This window comes from Onychostoma macrolepis, chromosome 03 (assembly GCF_012432095.1).
Source record: "Onychostoma macrolepis isolate SWU-2019 chromosome 03, ASM1243209v1, whole genome shotgun sequence".
In the NCBI taxonomy this organism is placed as follows: domain Eukaryota; kingdom Metazoa; phylum Chordata; class Actinopteri; order Cypriniformes; family Cyprinidae; genus Onychostoma; species Onychostoma macrolepis.
In genome coordinates, this window is record NC_081157.1 from 30,573,255 (window position 1) to 30,595,218 (window position 21,964).

At 36.4% G+C, this 21,964-nt stretch overlaps 2 protein-coding genes across 2 annotated transcripts; one reads left to right on the forward strand and one right to left on the reverse strand.

The window, feature by feature from the left end:
• The first annotated feature begins 1,364 nt into the window (after nucleotides 1–1,364).
• Nucleotides 1,365–13,829, forward strand: znf598 (zinc finger protein 598). The gene is made up of 12 exons (XM_058770009.1): nucleotides 1,365–1,710; nucleotides 2,920–3,032; nucleotides 3,571–3,700; nucleotides 3,786–3,997; nucleotides 7,536–7,753; nucleotides 7,840–7,957; nucleotides 8,031–8,332; nucleotides 8,431–8,515; nucleotides 9,794–10,629; nucleotides 10,704–10,860; nucleotides 12,081–12,225; nucleotides 12,524–13,829. The coding sequence occupies exons 1-12, from the start codon at nucleotides 1,396–1,398 to the stop codon at nucleotides 12,881–12,883; spliced, it is 2,991 nt and encodes a 996-aa protein (XP_058625992.1). The 5' UTR covers nucleotides 1,365–1,395; the 3' UTR covers nucleotides 12,884–13,829.
• A 148-nt stretch (nucleotides 13,830–13,977) lies between these two features.
• Nucleotides 13,978–21,114, reverse strand: syngr3a (synaptogyrin 3a). The gene is made up of 4 exons (XM_058770010.1): nucleotides 20,959–21,114; nucleotides 19,399–19,633; nucleotides 19,017–19,162; nucleotides 13,978–17,739 (listed from the first exon to the last, which is right to left on the reverse strand). Exons 1-4 carry the CDS (start codon nucleotides 21,058–21,060, stop codon nucleotides 17,536–17,538), a joined length of 687 nt encoding a protein of 228 aa, XP_058625993.1. The 5' UTR covers nucleotides 21,061–21,114; the 3' UTR covers nucleotides 13,978–17,535.
• Nucleotides 21,115–21,964: the final 850 nt, after the last annotated feature.

Here is a 21,964-nt window from a genome sequence, read left to right on the forward strand (position 1 = left end):
TTTTGAGAAAGAATTACAGTTTTGGACATATAAGATAATAAAAAATATTTTCAAACATACCTTAAAGTAACTACAAATGAGCATGTAAAGCAAATATCTTTTTTTTTTTAAATCCGTGTTGAGCATGCCCACCTTTTTCCCCCTTACCTGTTTGCATCTCTGAATATTATAATGAAATATTATTTTGGTAATTATTATAAATTATATTATACATGATTTTACTACTTCATAACTATCAAGTCAATAAATTATTTCAAAACATTTCTACATTGTTTTATCAGATGAAATGTGCCAAAAGCCAAATTATATTATTGTGTTATTAATAATTTATATAATAAATCATATTGTTTGATAAATAGTTTATTAAATAATTTAAATAAACCATACTAATACAATTATCATATTTTAATATTAATATAGTGAACATATTATTGCTATTATTATTAAACATATTAATAATGCATCATGTTGTTTATTATAATATTTTTGTTTATTACTTCATCTAATTAAATCGTATTGATATAATAATATCATTTTAATATGTGACCCTGGACCACAACACCAGTCATAAGTAGCACGGGTATATTTGTAGCAATAGCCAACAATACATTGTATGGGTCAAAATGATCGATTCTTCTTTTACGCCAAAAATCAGCAGGCTGAGTGAGACTTTCACACGTGGTGTGTGCATCCCTATAATGAGTCCGTGCGTGTACATGTATGGGGGTGTATGCATAGACATAATAGATGTATGCATGTGCATGCATCAGACTGTAAAAAAAGACACAATGTAGTTGAATGTTGAAGTAAGAAGTGTTGGATTATTTCGATCATGATTTTTTATCTTTTTTTTTTTTTTCTAAATAAAAAACCGAAAATGTATTCCTGTTTTTTTTTTGTTTGTTTTTTCTATTTAAATTCTGTTTACAAACTCACTACACAAAATTAATGGTCAAAAATCATGTTCCATGAAGATATTTTGTACATTTTCTACCTTAAATAAAATCAAAACTTAATTTTTGATTAGTAATATGCATTGCTAAGCACTTCATTTGGACAACTTTAAAGGGGATTTTCTCAATATTTTGATTTTTTTGCACCCTCAGATTCCAGATTTTCAAACAGTTGTATCTCAGCCAAATATTGTCCGATCCTAACAAACTATACATCAATGGAAAGCTTATTTATTCAGCTTTCAGATGATGTATAAATCTCAATTTAAAAACCCGACCCTTATGACTGGTTTTGTGGTCCAGGGTCATATATTAATATATTATCAAATTAATATAATTCTTATATTTTTATCATGTAATCCACGCAAAGGTATGCGGTATAAAAGTCCGGTGTGTCATTATAAAAGCTCTTCCTGTCCACGGCTAGCCTATCGTTCCCACAATGCATTGCGCCGAACGATTACGCACACAGGAGCGCGCTTCACCCGGCCTCACTGCCCGTACTGTCGTTTACAAACCGTCCAAATCCAAGCGGATTATATCGAGAAAACTCCAGCACACACAGCCAGTGCCTTCCAGCAGTATGGAGTCCACCGCTAAGAGAGACGCGGAGAGCAGCTGCGTGCTGTGCTGCCAGGACATCGACATGTTCGCGGTGGGGAAGTGCGATCACCCGGTGTGTTACCGCTGCTCCACCAAGATGCGGCTGCTGTGCGAGCAGAAGTACTGCGCCGTCTGCCGGGAGCAGCTCGACAAGGTGCCGCCGCCTCTCCTCCAGCAAGAGCGCAGGCCTCGGCCGCCACACACACACACACACACACACACACACACACACACAGAGCCAGCAGCCCGGCGACAGCACCAGTAGGCTACATAATGGGAGCGGCCGTGTTTTTCGCGTCGTTAGCAGTGTGGAGTTGTTAGGAAAAAGAAAGTTAAGCTCAGTTGTGTCATCTTTCACAAGTGAAACTGAGGTAGTTTTTTGACTAATTGCTGTTATGACTTCTGTTTCTGATTGTAGCTACATCTCGAAAATTGTTTTTAGTTTAGAAGTGAGCTGGTTTAGCGTAGCAGCGGTGATTTAGTGCTTGCCGTTTCCCGTGACAACCAAGCCGCTCCTAGCTGCCTTCACGGGGTAGTAGTTCACTTCACGGGTTAACAGATGTGACCCTGGATCACAAAACCTGTCATAAGATATCATCTGAAAGATGAATTAATAAGCTTTCTATTGACGTATGTTTTGGATGGGACGATATTTGGCTGAGATACAACTCTTTGAAAATCTGGAATCTGAGGGTGTAAAAAAAAAATCAAAGTAATGAGAAAATCGCCTTTAAAGTTGTCCAAATGAATTCTTAGCAATGCATATTATTAAGCAAAAATTACGTTTTTATATATTTACGATAGGAAATTTACTAAATATCTTCATGGAACATGATCTTTAATTAATATCCTAATGATGTGTGGGATAAAAGAAGAATCGATAATTTTGACCCATACAATGTGTTGTTGGCTATTGCTATAAATATACCCCAGCGACTTAAGACTGGTTTTGTGCTCCAGGGTCACATTTATGAGAGGCAAGGATGTATAATGAACAAAGTTCAAAAACTTCTTTCTTTTGGGACAGCTGGGCTGAATTGTGCTGTTGTGTAATCCGCCTCAGATAACTCGCTGGACTCTACCAGACAACGTGTGCTTTCTCTGACAGCCTGTCAACGTTACGTGCGACGTCACGTGACAATCAGCCAAGAGTGCACGCCTCTAATTTGCCTTTTAAGCACAAGTTACATTAATCAGCAAGTTTGAAATTGAAAACATTTAGTATTTAGTCCTTTTTGCTTAATTGACAACGTTCTTCGTGCTCTAGAAGGAGTGTTTCAATCTTAAAAAATACTTACTTATGAAGTTTTTTCTCTTCTGTAATTAAAAAAATATATATATTATTATTTTTCTGATTTTCCAGGTGGTCTTCATAAAGAAACTTGAACCCTTTGCCGCTCTGAACATTCATCAATATCAGTGTGAGAAGAAATATGACATATACTTTGCAGATGGAAAGATATATGCACAGTTCAGGTATGAACTTTTTTTTTTTTTTTTTTCAGCAGGGATGAGGAAAAACTATCCTTTTGACAATATTCTATATATGTATGTATTTGCTCAGTAATTGTTTCAACTAAACATTCATTGTAGATTGAAAAGTTTTAATATAAGAATAAAATGGTTGATGCATTCTGTTGAAAATAATCAAGGCAGGATTCCCACATTTCTTCTTTTGAAGAACCGCAAAGGAAAATTTATTTAAAAACTATGCTTATATGTATTAAAACAATAATGTAACAATGCACAATAATAAACTGCAATATTTACCTAAATGTGTTGTGTGAATACTTAAATCTATGAAAAATGGCACAGACTTTGATATTTTTGAATTTGGCTTGAACTAGTTTTGAGCTCTGGCGTCATCTTTCGGCAGTTTACTTGCCAAATAAAAAGTGCATTTAAGTCCTCCTGACAATATCACATCATTGTCAGTCCTATTTTTCAGCTTCAAATCAACAATATTTAAAATTTGTTCCTTACAAGCTCTTTTTATGTTTTATAACAAATGCAGGAAGATTTTGTTACATGAATGTGCACAATGCCCAGAACCAAAAGTGTTCTCGAAATTTGAAGAATTAGAACAGCATATGCGGAAACAACATGAACTCTTCTGCTGCAAGTTATGTGCAAAGCACCTGAAGGTAGAGTATTGCATTTTAATGAATTTTATTTTTTTTTTTTTGCACACTCCTTATTCCTTCAATGAATAGTTTGCTCTGTGTTCAGATATTCTCATATGAGCGGAAGTGGTACAATCGGAAAGACCTGGCTCGACATCGAACGCAAGGGGACCCGGATGATACCTCGCATCGTGGACATCCGCTTTGTAAATTCTGTGATGATCGATACCTGGACAACGACGAACTGTTGAAGCACCTGCGGCGAGATCATTACTTCTGCCATTTCTGTGACGCAGATGGAGCTCAGGAGTATTACAGGTAAAAGACCCATTCTGGTTCACCTTTTTTTTTTTTTACTTGTTAATTTGGTTATGTTAAATTTGTTTATTTCCAGATGCAACTCACTGTAGCTATGTTTACGTGCACCCAAATGATGCCTCAATTGAACTGGAAAAACCTTTCATAAAAACCCCTCAGTTGATCTAATTGATATAATTTTTTATAAAATTTCAGTCTAATTAAAAGAGGAGGTGTAGACCTGAAATCATCCAAAAAATTAAGGAGAATGAAAAAAAAAAATAAAAAGGAAAAATTAAGCATGTAAATGAAAATTATTGGACGTAAACTTACCTAATGTAGGGCCTATATGAAATCTGTTCAGTTGTTCCTCAAATCCTGTTTTAATTTTCTTGATTCTGTTTTAAATTTTTTAAGGTTCCACTGTAATGGTTAAATACATTTCTTTGGTTAAATTATGTCATTAAAGTAAGCACATATACAATTTAACAACAATTTTTAAAGGCCCTGTTTATCAAATTCTGTTTTATTTTTCACAAAGTTCATGTTTTTGGGTATCATTTTTCAGGATTTCATTTTAATGGTTTATTTATTTACAATAATAGGGCCATGAGCAATGTTTGTTTTTTTCCCCCCATAAATTCTGTGTTGTCCGCTTAAATTTCTCTGGATTTATGGTATAATGCTAGGGGTGTAAATCAGCACTGGTTTCACGATTCAATTCGATTACGATTATCATGTCAACGATTCAATTAAAATAACATCGAGTGGAAGCACTGTCAAACAATAGGCACGTGTCTCACAACGCATATTCTGTGCAATGAAGCCGCCATGATTATCTCTAGCGCACGTGCCGTATGCGGGAAAAGGCCAAGCTCAGGTTTTAAAATAGAGAGTGCATTTTTAATCAGGGTTTCCGCGGGTCCTTAAAGTCTAAAATTTACTTTATCAAATTTAAGGTCATAAAAAGTCTTAAATTGTACAAGAAAGTCTTAATTATGATTTCAAGAGGTCTTAAATTTGGGTACAGACCAGAATCACGATGCAGCTTAATGTGACGATTAAACTTCAAAAAGCTATAAATAAATATGAGCGCAGCACGTTTCAAAGTCCGGTGCTGCTTTGTGGTCTGTTGTTACCGCGGAAACCGTTCGAAAGCGCCTCCTGCTGGCAGAGAATGAATGTGCATGTTCAATAAGGCTGTTGTTGTGAGCAGGGTATTCATGCAATACCGGAGGCTGTAGTTTCAGAATCGGATTTCTAGGACCCTATAGTTTTTTTTTTTTTTTTGTATTTTGTTTATTTATTTTTGTATGTATGTATTATGTCAGGTCTTCCAGACAGTTCTATCAAACCTTTACAATTAATCCAGAACGTGCAGCAAGATTAATTTTTAATGAGCCAAAAATAATGTAAGAAAGAATGAAGAACATCACACCTCTGTTTATCCATTTGCACTGGCTACCAATAGCTACGACCACTGGCTCTGCACCCCTTTACCTAAATTAATTACTTCAGACTTATGTGCCTCTAGAAGCTTACATTCTGCAAGTGAACGTCACTTTATTGTTCATCCCAAAGAGGCACAAAATCACTTTCACAGACTTTTACATTAACTGTTCCCTCCTGGTGGAATGACCTGCCCAACTCAATCCCAGCAGCTGAGTCCTTAACCATCTTCAAGAATCGGCTAAAAACACATCTCTTCTATCTTTATTTGACCCTCTAACTCTAGCACTCTCTATTCTAATTCTATTCTTTGAAAAAAAAAAAGAAAGAAAAAAACCTTGCTACATGTACTGCATTAAGCTAACTGAGACTCATTATAGCACTTGCATTTCATTGCTCTTTTGTTGATTTTGATTGCTTCCATTGCCCTCATTTGTAAGTCGCTTTGGATAAAAGCATCTGCTAAATGACCAAATATTAGTGGCTCATATTATTTTATAGCACTTGCTATTCAATTCTGTATATTATTATTTTTTTTAAGGAATTATGTAGTTGTTTAATTGTATACACTTAATTATTGTCCTAACCAACTCCTAACCCTGAACATACCCGTTGGTAACCCTCTTGAAATATTTAACCTAATTTATTTCAATATATTCTATATATTCTGGTTTTAAATTCAGTTTTCTTGGAAAGAAAGGCTTGTGTCTGTGAAAGACTTCAGTTCATTAGCCGCAGCGCTTCACGTCTGATGTATGATAAACTTAAAGTGCAGTAAATGGTAAAACACTTGCGGTACAAATTGGTGTGATTATTAGTACTTTAATAAATGTAAAATAATTTGAATACAAATACTAATTTACAACATCCAGCATCACAATGAACTGTTTTGCACAGCTAAAAAGGTTAAATGGAGATTGCTGACTCCCCTTCAAACGGTTCACGCTAGCTCTTACATTAAAAATAAGATGGAAAGATAAAAAATGAATAGTTTCCATGGATCTAGTCTTTGCATCTGTTTGTTTAATGTTTGAATCAGGTCTCCTCTGTTGGAGTAGATAGCGCTGTCCCAAAAAATAGGGTCCTAGAACTGCAGCCTCCACAGTATTGCAGGAACATTAGGTTTTTTGTTCAGACCAATGTGAAAATCGACCCATGTTTTTACCCTGCAAACACACAGAGCTGTAAATGTGAACTGGTGGGTCAATAAGAAGATAATTCATTATAAAAGTCTAAACAGTAAAATGTGTTTGTATGTTATTTAATTAATATAATAATTGATTGATAATTGTTTAAATTAATATAATAATTAATCTTTTTGACTCATCCATTTTCTTAAAAAATGGTTTAAAGGCTGAAATGTGAAGTGTATCATTTTATAAAACTTTTTGTTTTCCTGAAAACTTGTATCTGAACTGTAAATCATGCTTTTTACAGTTTAATAGTTTACCATAGACATTGCCCTACCTTGCTCATATGGTATTAATTTTATTTGTGCAGGTCTTAAAAAAGGTCTTAAAGTCTTAAATGTGAGCTTAAAATTCCTGCAGAAACCCTGTTAATACTCGCGTGACAAGTGCGTATGCAAATGACGTCATGGGCTATAATCGATTATGGTCCATTACTGCATCGACGCACAATCGTCCACGTCCGCATTGCGATGCATCGATTAATTTCGACACCCCTATATAATACAAATGTATTATTGGTGATAATCAGGCATATAAGGCATAAAACATTACTATTGTAATGCAGAATGTATTTCTAATTAAAATGTTAATGTATTTATGCCACTGTTTGTTATAACTTATTTTGACCGGTCGCCACAAAGACCTTTAAGTTTCTGTGTGTATGTAACTACTTTTAAGTGAATTTGTGAAATGCTCGTAAACGGATGTCCTCATATAGTAAGATGGCAGATGCTATAAAACATTTTATTTTTAAAAACTCCACAAGCATCACTCATGCTTCAGTGTGTGTACTAACTGGGGCACTCATTTAGACAGAGACCTGCAGAACATGCAAACTTTATAGCAGTCTTTTTGCACTGTAATATTCACAGAAATTAAATGTTAATTCACTTAACTGAAGTATTATTTTTGTCCTCTAGTGACTACCAGTACCTCAGCGAGCACTTCAGAGAGAGCCATTATCTCTGCGAGGAGGGCCGCTGCATTACAGAGCAATTCACTCACGCTTTCCGCACAGAGATTGACTATAAGGCTCACAAAGCTGCTGCTCACAGCAAAAACCGGGCTGAGGCACGGCAGAATCGCCAAATCGACATTCAGTTCAACTATGCACCCAGACAGCAACGAAGAAATGACGGTAAAGCTGAATTTGCGCTTTTTGCCAGTTGGATATAACTTAGGGGTCACATGCCTTAATCAAGCCCATCTGGGTGTCTGTTTTAGGTCTGCCAGTTGGTGGCGATGACTATGAGGAAGTGGATCGCTTCAACAGACAGGGAAGACCAGGAAGAGGACGAGCCCCAGGAGGACACCAGAATGTCAGGAGCTGGAGATATAATCGGTAGGTCCTCATCAGTGCTGCATTCTAACATATAAGAGACCTTATGGAAGACTGAGAGAGTTGTTGTCCTCAGAGAGGAAGAGGACCGAGAGATCGCCGCTGCTTTGCGAGCTTCGATGGCCAGCCACCTGCAAGAGAGAAGCCACCTGCAAGAGAGAAGCCACCTGCAAGAGAGAAGCCACCTGCAAGAGAGAAGCCACCTGCAAGAGAGAAGCCACCTGCAAGAGAGAAGCCACCTGCAAGAGAGAAGCCACCTGCAAGAGAGAAGCCACCTGCAAGAGAGAAGCAGTCAGAAGCCACGCAAAGAAGAAAAGATGGAGCCTGATGACATGAGAAACAACAGAGGCACTGCCAAGCAGACGAACGAAATGCAAGGTATGGCAATCAAAAATCTATCCTATCTATCTATCTATCTATCTGTCTATCTGTCTTATTTGGAAGTTGATGAAATTGCATGTTTGAACATATTTCAGCTCGATCAGTGAAGAATAATGCCTCTTTGGCTAGTCAGGACTTCCCAGTTTTAGGGGCAGCTGCACCTCCAGCCCCAATTCCAAGGTATGTTTGTCCTGTTTTTAGTAAGCTGGGTCACTTTTATGTCTTTTTTCCCAATGTTGGAATACTAGGATAATTTCTTTTTTAAAGGTGCTTGCTTTCTTGATTTTTTTTTTTTTTTTTGTCCAGATATTAATTCAGATTTGTTCAGTGACCTAAATACACCACTTTCTGTGATATTTTTAATGTCTGTATTGGAATTTAGATTTTTGGGGGACATAAAGTCTTTAAATATAACTGTCTTGCAATTGTTAATTTAAATAAAGCTAAAAATTGGAAAAACGTAAACCTAAATGAAAATTAGAAATGTTGCCTTGACGGCTAACTGAAACAAAAAAATTTAAGTTCAATTAAAGATAAATAAAAGTATTAAAAAAACAAAATTACTAAAACCTCAACTAAAATTCAAATAAAAACTACAAATATAAAAATAAATGCTAATTAAAAAAAAAATACACTTTATAATAGTATATAAATAATGATTAAACTTGCATCTTAAATCATTATTATTGATGTTGTTATTATTATTGGCCTGGTTTCACAGACAGGGCTTAGACTAAGCTAGGTTTAGGCCAAATTTCAATTAGGACATTTAAGTAATTTTTATAAATGCGCCTTAGGAAAAAAAAAATACTGGTGTCCATCCTGAGACAAAACAAAGGCATTGATTATATTTTAAGATCAGTCAGTTCAAGTTTCTTTCAATTGAAACAGCTCAGACTTGCATATTAGTCTGGGACTAGGTTTAAGGCTTGTTTGTGAAACTGGGGGATTATTTCATAAAAATAGCTTTTGTCCTCCAAATAATAGTCACGTGGTGCAACCGACAAAACATACACCACTTCCTATTTTTAATTTATTTATGTTTTTTAATGTCTCTCTGATTTGTTTTTTGTTTTTGTTTAATGGGCATAAATTCAAAAATGTCAGGCTGATACAGCTTTCCTGAAATCATAATGAAAGAAAGGGGCCACTGAATTCTTAAACGAATCCTTAAGTACTTTGATTTGGTGGACATAATATAAATGATGCTACAGTCATTTGGTGCAAACAACAAAAATGCAGGACAAAACAGGAAATGATGTCAGAGAGGACCAAAGCAATTTCTGCAGGTCAGATTATCAATTTGAGACTTTGGGTGGGCTCATAGTTGTGGGAATATGCAACAGCAAGAAAGATTCTAGCATCATGGGCAAGCACCACTTGAAAATGTGCTATTAAACATTGTAAAATACTGATCTGAATAAATTAAACTCAATGTCTGTCTCCCTATCATTGCAGCAAGATCAAACAAACTTCTGTCTCTCTGAAGGAAGATGATTTTCCAAGCTTGTCTGGCTCCATAGTTTCCACTCCAATGACACCTGCATACACAAATCAACCCAAGAAACATTCGTCCTTCCAGGAGGAAGACTTTCCTGCTCTGGTCTCCAAGATCAAACCACTGAAGCCCCATTCAAACACAACATCAGCCTGGTCTCAAGCTGGAAGCAAACCTGTGGTGGTTTCCAATAAACCTGTGGTTCTGCCCACCAAAACGGCCCCTACAGTCTCTTCATCCATACTGTCCGCCAGTGACCCGCCGCCCAGTGGAAGTGTGCCTCAGCGTCTCGCTGCCGCCTCATCTCGCCGCAAAAAGAAGCTCACCTCTGCTGAAACCCACAAAGCTCCACCTAAAGTCAAATGTCCGTCCTCATCGGATGACGAGGACCCCCAAACCGGCAAAACGGCTCAGGAGATCCGCACAGTACCGACTATGCTTGATATCTCCACTTTGTTGACGGTAAAAGGTGGCTCATCTCAGCCCAACCCCAAAACCAACAAGAAAAAGAAGCAAGCCACAACTTCATCTCTGGATTCCCCCTCACACACTCCTGAGTCCGTGTCCAAAATGGCTCACAAAGAGAACGTTCCCGAGACGAAGCCACCAGACAACAGTCTCCTTTCCAAAACAAACTCTTTTATAAATGGACTCACGGAGAAACCAGCAGAAGCACTGTCCCCTACATCATTTCCTGAAAATATTCCTTCCCCTTTAAAGCAGCCGGGAACCGACCAACCTCCTCCACCCAAAGAGGAGGAATTTCCTGCACTTATCTCCAGAAAACCTCCACCTGGTAAGCCGGTTCCTTTCCTTAAAGAGGCAGTGCCTGAAATGACATTGTTTCTAAGTGCGTACTTGTGTTTTCAGGCTTTAAAAGTGCATTTCCGTTGAAGAGCACTCAAAGTGTGCTGCCGACGCCGCCGCCTCCTGGCCTTGGGCCTGTTGTCAGCAAACCTCCTCCAGGATTCACCGGCATCCCGCTCAACAGTAATGTGGTAGAATCATCAATGCCGGCTGTTAACAGGTTAGAGACTGTGATTTGTGCCGTTATACGTGTGCGTGATGTGGGGGGAAGTGGTGCTCCCTGTTTTGAGTCACTGTTGTATTTTGAGTACATGAAAGTTGACCATTTATTGATGGCAATCAATGTTTTTAATAGTCTTAGGCCTGGTATTACAGACAGGGCTTAGGTTAAATCAGGTTTAGGCCATAGTTCAATGAGGACATTTAAGTTTATAAACATGCCTTAGATAAAAACACTACTGGTGTGCATCTTAAGACAAAACAATGAAACTGACATATTTTAAGATCAGTCAGTGCAAGTTTCTTTCAGTTAAACCAGCTCAGACATGCATTTTAGTCTGGGACTTGGCTTAAGCCAGGGGTCCCCAAAGTTGTTCCTGGAGGGCCGGTGTCCTGCTGAGTTTAGCTCCAACCCTAATCAAACACACCTGAACCTAATCAAGGTCTTGCTTGGTATGCTTGAAACTTCAAGGCAGGTGTGTTGAGGCAAGTTAGAGCTAAACTCTGCAGGCCCGCCAGGACCGAGTTTGGTGACCCCTGGCTTGTCTATGAAACTGAGGGTTAATGTTATAAAGCCAGTATCTGAGAGAATGTTGATTATAATGCCTTAATACTTTTAAAAAAAATTTTTATTATTATTTTAACAACTTGTGTTGAAATTGAGGGGAAAAGGTGATAGGTTTTTTTTTGTTTGTTTGTTTTTCCACAGGACAAAATTAACTTTTTCTGAGCTTTTTCTTTTTGTTTTTTGCAGTTCTCCGGAAGTGTCATTTCAGTGTAGCCACAGTTACAGTTCACCTTATGAGGAACTTATGAGGTTCATCTTATTAGGAACTTTCTTTGACAACCAGATGATGTCCAAATACTGTTAATTACTCTTATTCTTTTCTGTAATTACACTTTTTGGGTTTGAAATTAAACGTTTGTACATTTATTTTACCTTACACTTCCATTAAATAATAAGAATAATACAAGATGATAATCAGAAATATCAGAATGATTTCTGAAAGATCATGTGACACTGAAGACTGGAGTAATGATGCTGACATTTCAACTTTGCATCACAGAAATGAATCACATTTTAAAAATATATTCAGATTTGACAGATAATTGTTTAAAAATTCACCAAACTTCTAATTTAATAATTTATCATTAATTAATCTAAAGATAGAAAAGCAATATAAGTGTTTTTATCTCATTAGGCATTGTTTTCTCTTTCAGAGTGACACCTGCTATTGGATCCTACCTCATACCTGACAATTTCCAGCAAAGAAACATGGACCTTATTCAGTCTATTAAGAATTATCTTCAAAATGATGAAACCAAGTTTAATGAGTTCAAAAACTATTCAGGCCAATTTAGACAGGTAACTATCAAACCAAGGCCATTTAAATTCAGTTAATATTAGTCTTGCATGTTATTATATATTAGTTCTGCTAGTTTAAGCAAATTGTACTAATTCCTTTGTAATTATGTAGTTCTATGAGCTTGTTAATTGAGACAACATGGAATCTTGCTTGAACTAGTGAAGAAAAACGTGTTTAAAAATAGTGGAAACTGGTGACCAATTATAAAACCTATGATACACACTGCCTCACACATACATTGTGTCGATATATTACCCATTAATATTTTCATTGATCTCTAATTTTCCTCTTGAGCAGGGTATAATACCTGCTGTCCAGTACTACAAAAGCTGCCAGGAGCTGCTGGGAGAGAATTTCAACAGGGTCTTCAACGAGCTGCTGGTTCTCCTACCAGACACTCGCAAGCAACAGGAGCTTCTCACTGCCCACGGAGACTTTAAGGCTCTCGAGAAACAGCAGCAAGGCTCCAAGCCCAAAAAAAACAAAAAGAAAGCCTGGCAGACAGGCACCACCAGCAACAGCCTGGAGCTGGACTGCCAAGTGTGTCCCACCTGTAAGCAGGTGCTGGCTCTAAAAGACTTCAACACCCATAAAACCCTACACATCAGCGATGATGACTTCCCCTCTTTACAGGCCATAAGCAAGATTATCAGCTAGCTGCCAGCAGACGCACATCCACGGCTCTCTGTGACACAGGACCTGGTGCTGCACCAGGATAATGGTGAGATGCTTGAAAGGATGAGGGCTTTCTGAGCTGCAGTGGTAATGTTTACTCGGAGTGTTCAGATTATGAAAGTTTTGATGATACCTTTTTTCGAAGGGGAAAGATCAACCCTAAAAAGTGCAAGTGGAACTATAACTGTTTTGAAGAGAAACCGGTTTAATCTACTTGAAAGCTTGAGTTCTAATGTTGATTCATTTATTACTCCTCCAGTTCATCTTTTCCATCAGGTTTTCCAGTGCTGTTAGCATGGTCATTTTTTTTTTTTTTGGCTGCCTTTGAAAAATAACCTATTTATTTCAGAATGCTCCTACCGTTTGATTGAAATGTATTAATTTCTCATTTGTTTACAAACTCTACAGTACAGAAAAATAAAATGGTTAATATATATATAGCATTTCTTACAGTAAGCTACAGTGATCAGTCTACTGACTTTTGACAAATTGACATTTTTGAATGATTGATTGTGTAAATTATTTGCAATTAAACAATCGAGCCAAGGAACGAAATGCACGGCTCGGCACTCTTTAGGCCACATGTGATTGAGGAAATTTCACCTGCCTTAAAATATACAGGAAAAACCAGAGGGACATTTTTAAAAGGTTGTCAGATGGGATCATACTACAGAATGTTTTGTATAAAATACCAAATTAGTACAGATGGATAATTCTTACTTTTTTTTTTTGTTTGTTTGTTAAATACCATTGTGCTTGTGCCTCTTAAATATTTCTTCACACTCCCACAGAGTTGACTGTTGAGACTTCAGTGCGGCCACCTTTTCTCATCTCTCTTTCAGGAATTGCTATTTGTGCCACGGCCTTGTGGTCAACAATTTGCGATGTGTCAGGACATATCTGCAGAATAAATGCTGGTCAAACATTATCAACCTTAAGTTATTCAAGCTCCAGTTTGTGTATTTCATCTGTTTGTTTTGTGCAACTTACTCAAATGTTAACTACAGAGAGGAAATGTTCACGCAAAATTGAAAATTCTGCCATTTTATGAAACCCCTTATTACATGAGATGCAAAAGGAGATATTAGGCTGTTAGGCACTGAGGACGTTATTGAACATTCACTTTCATTTTTCCATTCAGAAGAAGTGAAAGAAAGACTTTCTGCCAAACATCTCCTTTTGTTCCACAGGAGAAAGAAGTTCATACAGGTTTGAACAACATGAGGGTGAGGGTCATTTTTGAGTGAGCTTATTTTGTGACCCTGGAGCACAAAACCAGTCTTAAGTCGCTGGGGTATATTTGTAGCAATAGCCAAAAATACATTGTATGGGTCAAAATTATAGATTTTTCTTTTATGCCAAAAATCATTAGGATATTAAGTAAAGATCGTGTTCCATGAAGATATTTTGTAAATTTCTTACCGTAAATGTCAAAACTTCATTTTTGATTAGTAATATGCATTGCTAAGAACTTCATTTGGACAACTTTAAAGGCGATTTCCTCAATATTTTTTTGCACCCTCAGATTCCAGATTTTTAAATAGTTGTATCTCAGCCAAATATTGTCCGATCCTAACAAACCGTACATCAATGGAAAGCTTATTTATTCAGCTTTCAGATGATGTATAAATCTCAATTTCATAAAATTGACACTTATGACTGGTTTTGTGGTCCAGGGTCACATTTGACATATGTTTTGATTTTGATTGTTAGACTGGGTCTTAAGCTATATTACTTTTCACTTGTTTTTCACAAGCTCAGGTTTTCTTTTTAAAACTTCTTAAACATTGGGATATATCTGTACAATGAACGATTTGAAGCAATTAAAGGAATAGGTCTCCCAAAAATAAAAATATGCAGAAAATTTGCTTTTCCCTAGGCCGACCAAGATGTGTTTTGTTTCTTCATTGGAACAGATTTGGAGAAATTTAGCATTACATCACTTGCTCACCAATGGATCCTCTGCAGTGAATGGGTGCCGTCAGAATGAAAGTTCAAACAGCTGATAAAAACATCACAATAATCCATAAGAAATTCACACGACTCCAGTCCATCAATTAACATCTTGTAAAGTGAAAAGCTGTGTTTTTAATAAGCAGATCCATCATTAAGGTGTTTTAACTTTTAAACCATTGTTTCTGGCCAAAATAATGTGTACATAATCCATAATAACACTTCTTCCTGTGAAAAAGTCTGTCTTCGTCCTCTCATATCAATCACCAACATGTTTGTTTAGAACTGGTTTGGATATTTCATTTCCTATGCATATTTCTCTCCTGATTCAGATTGAGAAGACTTTTTCAAGAAATACAGTATAATGGATATGGACTTGTATTTTAGATGAAAGCAGTTTGAAGTTAAAAACATCTTTAAACATGTAGCTTTAATTTATGTAAAGTCATTCATTTATGAGTGGAGTAGTGTAAATTACTTGTGGTTTGTGGACTCTCATTCTGACGGCACCCATTCACTGCAAAGGATCCATTTGTGAGCAAGTGATGTAATGCTAAATTTCTCCAAATCTGTTCTGATGAAGAAACAAACTCTATCGTGGTTGGTTGGAAGTTAAGTAAATTTTCAGCAAATGTTTTTGTGTGAACTATTTCTAATGTAGAAAGTTCAAAATATTACAAAGTCTGGCTTTCAGAACGGAATGATCTCATAATGGTGTGCAAGTCATTAAAAGAGCACGTTACATGTGATCCACTCATGAAAAACATGTCTTTATTTTCATAATGTCTGACAACTGCAATCTGACAACATTCCGACTGACAACGACAAATCTTTTGTGTATATCTTTCAATCACAAGATGGGATATATTGCCTGCAAATACTGTAATATGTATTTAAAAAGAGTCATGGACAAGGTCAAGGCATTTTTACTGATGCAAATTTTGCACTTTGTCTTTCAATGGGGTACAAATACAAAAACTAAATAAGGCTAATATTTTCACATCTCTTCATCATCTATAATACTTTTTTAGAGGTGCAAATTTTGATCCAGCAAAACATACCTCAGTGAATCACTTCGAAACTGTCCCATAATATTGATCCATGAAGCATTTTAACAGGAGTGCAGAGTTAAGTACAGGAAACACAAGACCCTGACCACTTTCACAAACATACTCCATTTACATGTATTGAAGTACAATCACTATCATTTGTGTATGTTGCCCTATCTCTGAACACAGAAACATTACCAAAATCTACCACATATCAGACAAAGCACTGATGATGGTCACCAAACAGCTTTTTTTTTTAAACAACAGCCAACTGATAAATATCTGAAGGGTTTCCCAAACAAATTACTTTGCAAACCACTGGCATATGCACTGCCATTCAAAAGCTTGAGGTTGGTTGGTAAGATTTTTTTTAAGTCTCTTCTGCTCACCAAGGCTGCATTTATTTGATCAAAAATGCACTAAAAACTGTAATATTGTTAAATATTATTACAATTTAAAATAACTGTTTCCTATTTTAAAATGTCATTTATTCCTGTTATGACAAAGCTGAATTATCAGCATCATTCCTCCAGTCTTCAGTGTCACATGATCCTTCAGAAATCATTCTAATATGCTGATTTGGTGCTTAAGAAACATTCCTTATTATTATCAATGTTGAAAACAGTTGTGCTGCTTAATTTCTTTTTTTCAGGATTCTCTGATGGATAGAAAGTTCAAAAGAACAGCACTGATTTGAAATAGAAATCTTTTGTAACATTACAAATGTCATTACCGTCACTTTTGATCAATTTAATGTCTCCTTGCTGAATAAAAGCATTAATTTCTTTTAAAAATGACCCATTTTACTTACTTACTAGCCATTTCTAATGTTGAAAACATACCAAGTGGTGTCATTGTCCGAGTTTGTAAATGCATTCATAAAGCATTTATTTTAAATGCCAGTTTATATGTTTGTATTCCTCAGTTTTAAAATGCCAACTGATTGTGGCTCTGAAAAATAAATAAAAAAACATTATTGGTTTGAAATCTTTTTAGTGGGATTCATTTAATCTCTATATTTTGATACAGTCAGAAGTATTCACGCATTGTAAGCTACAAAAAATCCTTCTAAAATAAAATCTGGCTTTATGTCTTAACACGTTTAGTGGCTTCACTAAATCAAACACTGAATCAACACCTTTTCTACACACTTTTGATATATAAGACACCCTTATCTACAGCAAAACTTTACCTTCTTTTAGGAAGACCACCTCTCGTAAGCTTTTAGTTGGAGAACATTTAAATGTGTCATAAACGTTTTGGTGATTCCGTGTTTCAGATATTGCACTTTATATACAGTACCCAACAGCATTATGGAAACTGAATATATAAGGTATTGTTTGTGATGCATGGCACTTCATAGCTCTCTAAATATAACACATGCAACATAACCTTTTTCATTTTTAAACAACACTGATAACCCTCTAACGGTTTCATTCCAGCTGATAAATTAACACGTAATATTCCGAACGAAAGTGAAATCACAATCAACATATTCTTGTACAGAAGTTCACAGAACGGTACTACCTATGAACATTGTCACACCACTTCAGTTTGAAGACCAGTGCCGGCCATCCACACTGACTCTGACACACCAATGACATCGCATGTGGACTTTTGCTAGGCACCGTTTCAGTAAATTGGCACCTGGTAGGTTGGGGCGTTGGAGTCCAGGTTTTCGGTGAAGGGTGGGCTCTGGTATGTGTCGTTGGGCTCGGTGCTCGGGGCGGTGGGGTAGGGCTGGACAGGCGGGTTGCCGTCCACGTGCTCTGTGGTGAAGAGGTTCATGTCGGTCCCTAGCATGTACTTCTGCACCGCTCTCACAGTCAAACCAGCCTGAAATACAGAGAGGAAGCGAATGACAGTCACACGCATTAGTATCGAACTCTCATTAAAAATAACTACTCTCAATCAACACTGACCACTTGTACTGAAGACCTGAAGGCATTGCAGTCTTATTGGTGCTAGATAATTCTAGTACTTGGCATTTAGTTTTGTAGTTTAGTCATATGGCTAAATTAGTATCCTTAGCAACACGCTGAAACATTATCACAAAATTTTCAAAACATTATATAATTTGAAGGTCTTTCTGAAGAAAATAGGAGTTAAGTATCTTTCATTCAAACTTTTGCGGTTCGTAAGATATTAAAAAAAGAAAAAAGAAAACTTCTATTCAGCAAGGACTCGAGAATTAAATTGATCAAATGTGACAGTAAAGACTTTTATAATATTGCAAAAATATTTTTATTTCAAATAAACGCTGTTCTATTAGTACAACTTGAAATACCTGTTTTCTGTTTTAATATTAAAATGCAATTTATTCCTGTGATAATAAAGCTGAGTTTTCAGCATCATTACCCCAGTCTTTAGTGTCACATGATCCTTCAGAAATCATGAAATATGCTGATTTGGTGCTCAAGAAACATTTATTATTATTACTATTATTATTATAAATGTTAAACACAGTTAATATTTTTGTGGAAATATTTCTTTAAGATTCTTTGATGAATAGAAAGCTCAAAAGAACAGCATTTATTTGAAATAGAAATCTTTTGTAACGTTATAAATGTCTTTACTGTCACTTTTGATCAATTGAATGGGTCCTTGCTGAATAAATGTAAAAATATACAAATAATAAAAAATAAAAGATCTTACCCTAAACCTTTAAATGGTAGTGTATCACGATTTACACAAAGACATTATAAATGAATAAATTATTCTAAATGGTAGTGCTTGTGTGTATTTCTAAACATGACTCACTGATGTAACAATTCACACATTTCACTCTTGTTCAGTAACTGTACGAAATAGCCTCGGTTTTTCACTGTTTCTTTCACATCAGGACACGCCACCAAACACTATTCTCATCCTCATTCATGACGGCAAGGGAAAAGGAAGTAATTCTATTATATGTTCTCACGTTCCCTGAGGGCTGAAACCAGTATGTAGAGCAAGCTAATGTCAATGAGATAGGTCACGATATAACAACTAAAATGGACTGCGTTCTGCATATTCTGCCATTTCAGCTTTAGATTTGAAAGGGAATGGCGGTCACACAAAATGACAATAAAATGTGTTTTCATTTCTGTGTAGAGATAGTTATGCACATTTACCCAGGTGAAGATGGAGAAGAAGGAGAAGGTAATGGCAGCTCTGGCAGCATCCGCTCCCTGATTTAAGGGCAGCTCATCTGGGGTGGTGCGCTGCCATTGGTTGGCCAAGAAGCAGAAACAAACAAACCACAAAAACGCCCAGAAACCTGTAATCATGCACAAAACACAACAAAAATATATTATAGCAATAATTTCAATAAAGCTTACTATACTGCCCCCATGTTTACATAAATAAATACAAAAAAACATCTAAAGGCAATACAGTACTGTTCAGTTCTGTGGAGATCATGAATCATTGCCAGACCCCTTGAACAATTCACAGCTTAAAAATAGCAGTCACAGAGAGAGTCCAAGTCTGTTTTGGCATGCTCTTATTGTTTACCTGAAAATCCAATGTCCAGCATTACTGCCTTCTTCCTGTCTTTAATACTGCTGATTTGTTGGAACTTCATGTCAAGGATAATGAAGAAAATGCACGCTAGAAATGCTATGAGCCCGATGGTGGTTCCGTAGTTGCAGGCATTGTTGTTCTTGTTGAAAACACAATAGAGCCTCTCACTGCCATGGTTGACGTAGCCTTCATTTATTATGGATCCAAACACCACCATTGAGAAGATCTGCAGGGGAAAAGATACACCTGTTTTATTGAAGTTCTTTTTCACTGTCAAAGCCATTATAAATGACAATAAATAATATTATTCTATGTTCAGGCAGTTGACATGAAGTGACTGAAGAAGCATCTATCTAGTAAAATCTATCTATCTATTTTTTGGTGTTGATTGTAAGAAATAAATATTTCAATTACAAAATGAAAGAGAAATATGAACTTACACAGACATAAGATCCGCTGTATGACCAAAACAATGCTATTCAATAAACATAATGTATTCTAAATAGACAATAACTCTTCTAAATCAACATTTTCCACTTGTAAGACCAAATATTGTTCTGTACACGCACAGAAAAAAGGAACAAGCTGTCATTGGGGCTGTATCCGTACTAATATGTACTTTTAATGTAGGCTACTGATACTTTTACATGACTAATTTAAGGTATACATTTTTTTTTTTTTTTTGAAGCCTATTTTTTACAAGAAACAAAAGCCTTTGACTGAAAGAAAATTGTATTGCACAAAGCTATGCTCCACGTGATGTGTTTGTCTGACGCAAATAACATCAAGTGGAAGTAACAGTAGATGCGCTTATAGTAATGCATAAACCAATCAGAATCGAGGCGCCGGTCCTATAGAAGCAGACTGTGGCTGCGGCTCAAAACCTAGGGAGCTGCCTAAGTAGACAGCATTTCTGAGCAACATACAGAATGATGCTCAAACACATGCGATGCTCAAAATGAGGCAGCTGACTATGCTTTGAGACACACTATAATGATGTTCTTACTGAAAAACCTTATTGCATAATAGAAAAACGTTCATCCTTGACATTAGATTAACTCGTTTTGCTTTAATTTAGGTAAATAGCCTCGTATTTAAAATATTATTTCTTGTTTTGAAGTCACGCCTTAGTGATAGACCTATGGATAAAAATAATAGGCTAATAATATAGCTAATGATATTACAAACGAATTCACCCTATACCATAATAAACCAAACAACAAAAAGATTGAAGAACGAGCGCGTTTATTAATATACATGCTTTTATGTTAACATTCTAAAAGGAATCACATGAGTAACCTCGTCACCAGAGGCAAATACGCTTCATGACATCAATACGTCAATATTTTCAATATAAACGACAAATAATCTTTGATTTTACAAATAAACGCATATCTATACGAGCGTCATATTTCCCAGTGACCTCATTTAATTATTAAATGAGCGCGTGATGAAAATGTTATGATTATGATGCGTTCTGGGTTATTCTCACAGACCACATTTGTCTCTTCTAGGCAGATGCGATTATTTGTAGGTAAATAAACGTCTTACCCATGATAATATTCTAAGGATAGTCTGCGGCTGTTGGATAAAGGCAATAGGGTCGAACGCAGCCCCGGCTCTCCCAGCGCCAAATGAACCCACTCCGTCCATTTTCCTCCTACTGTTATTCAGGCTCTGGGCTGTGGGTCGAGCAAGACACACACACACACACACACACACACACGCATGTCTGGTTTGCTATCCTTGTGGGGACTCTCCATAGGCGTAATGCATTTTCTACTGTACAGACCGTATATTCTATTGCCCTACACCAACCCTACACCTAAACTTACCCCTTACAGGAAACTTTCTGCATTTTTAGATTTTCAAAAAACTTAATTCTGTGTGATTTATTAGCTTGTTTACCTGTGGGGACCTCAATTTAGGTCCCCACCGTGACACGAGTCCCCATGAGTCTGTGTGTATTCAGGTGTAAGTCCCCACCTGGATAGAAAAACAGGTACACACACACACACACACCCCACTGCCTGTCAGAGGTGTGCGCAATCTCTGTGATTCTGTGTATTATATGTGACCCTGGACGACAAAACCAGTCTTAAGTGTCAATTTTTCGAAATTGAGATTTATACATTATCTAAAAGCTGAATAAATAAGCTTTCCATTGATGTATGGTTTGTTAGGATCGGACAATATTTGGCTGAGATACAACTATTTGAAAATCTGGAATCTGAGGGTGCAAAAAAATCTAAATATTGAGAAAATCGCCTTTAAAGTTGTCCAAATGAAGTTCTTAGCAATGCATATTACTAATCAAAAATTAAGTTTTGATATATTTACAGTAGGGAATTTACAAAATATCTTCATGGAACATGATCTTTACTTAATATCCTAATGATTTTTGGGATAAAAGAAAAATGGATCATTTTGACCCATACAATGTGTTTTTGGCTATTGCTACAAATATACCCCAGCGACTTAAGACTGGTTTTGTGGTCCAGGGTCACATATTTTCTCCACAGCAACATCTACCGACTACATCTCTTCCTCAGCTGGG

Bases quoted from the DNA above. Each gene is read 5' to 3' on its own strand.
- znf598 (XM_058770009.1), top strand. From the start codon at position 1,396: ATGCATTGCGCCGAACGATTACGCACACAGGAGCGCGCTTCACCCGGC. The intron at 3,998-7,535 runs GTAAAAGACCCA...TTTGTCCTCTAG, and splicing joins GGAGCTCAGGAGTATTACAG to TGACTACCAGTACCTCAGCG. The intron at 10,861-12,080 runs GTTAGAGACTGT...TTTCTCTTTCAG, and splicing joins TCAATGCCGGCTGTTAACAG to AGTGACACCTGCTATTGGAT.
- syngr3a (XM_058770010.1), bottom strand. From the start codon at position 21,060: ATGGACGGAGTGGGTTCATTTGGCGCTGGGAGAGCCGGGGCTGCGTTC. The intron at 19,634-20,958 runs GTAAGACGTTTA...TTTCCCCTGCAG, and splicing joins TCCTTAGAATATTATCATGG to ATCTTCTCAATGGTGGTGTT. The intron at 17,740-19,016 runs GTAAATGTGCAT...TCTGTATTTCAG, and splicing joins TCTTCTCCATCTTCACCTGG to GCTGGTTTGACTGTGAGAGC.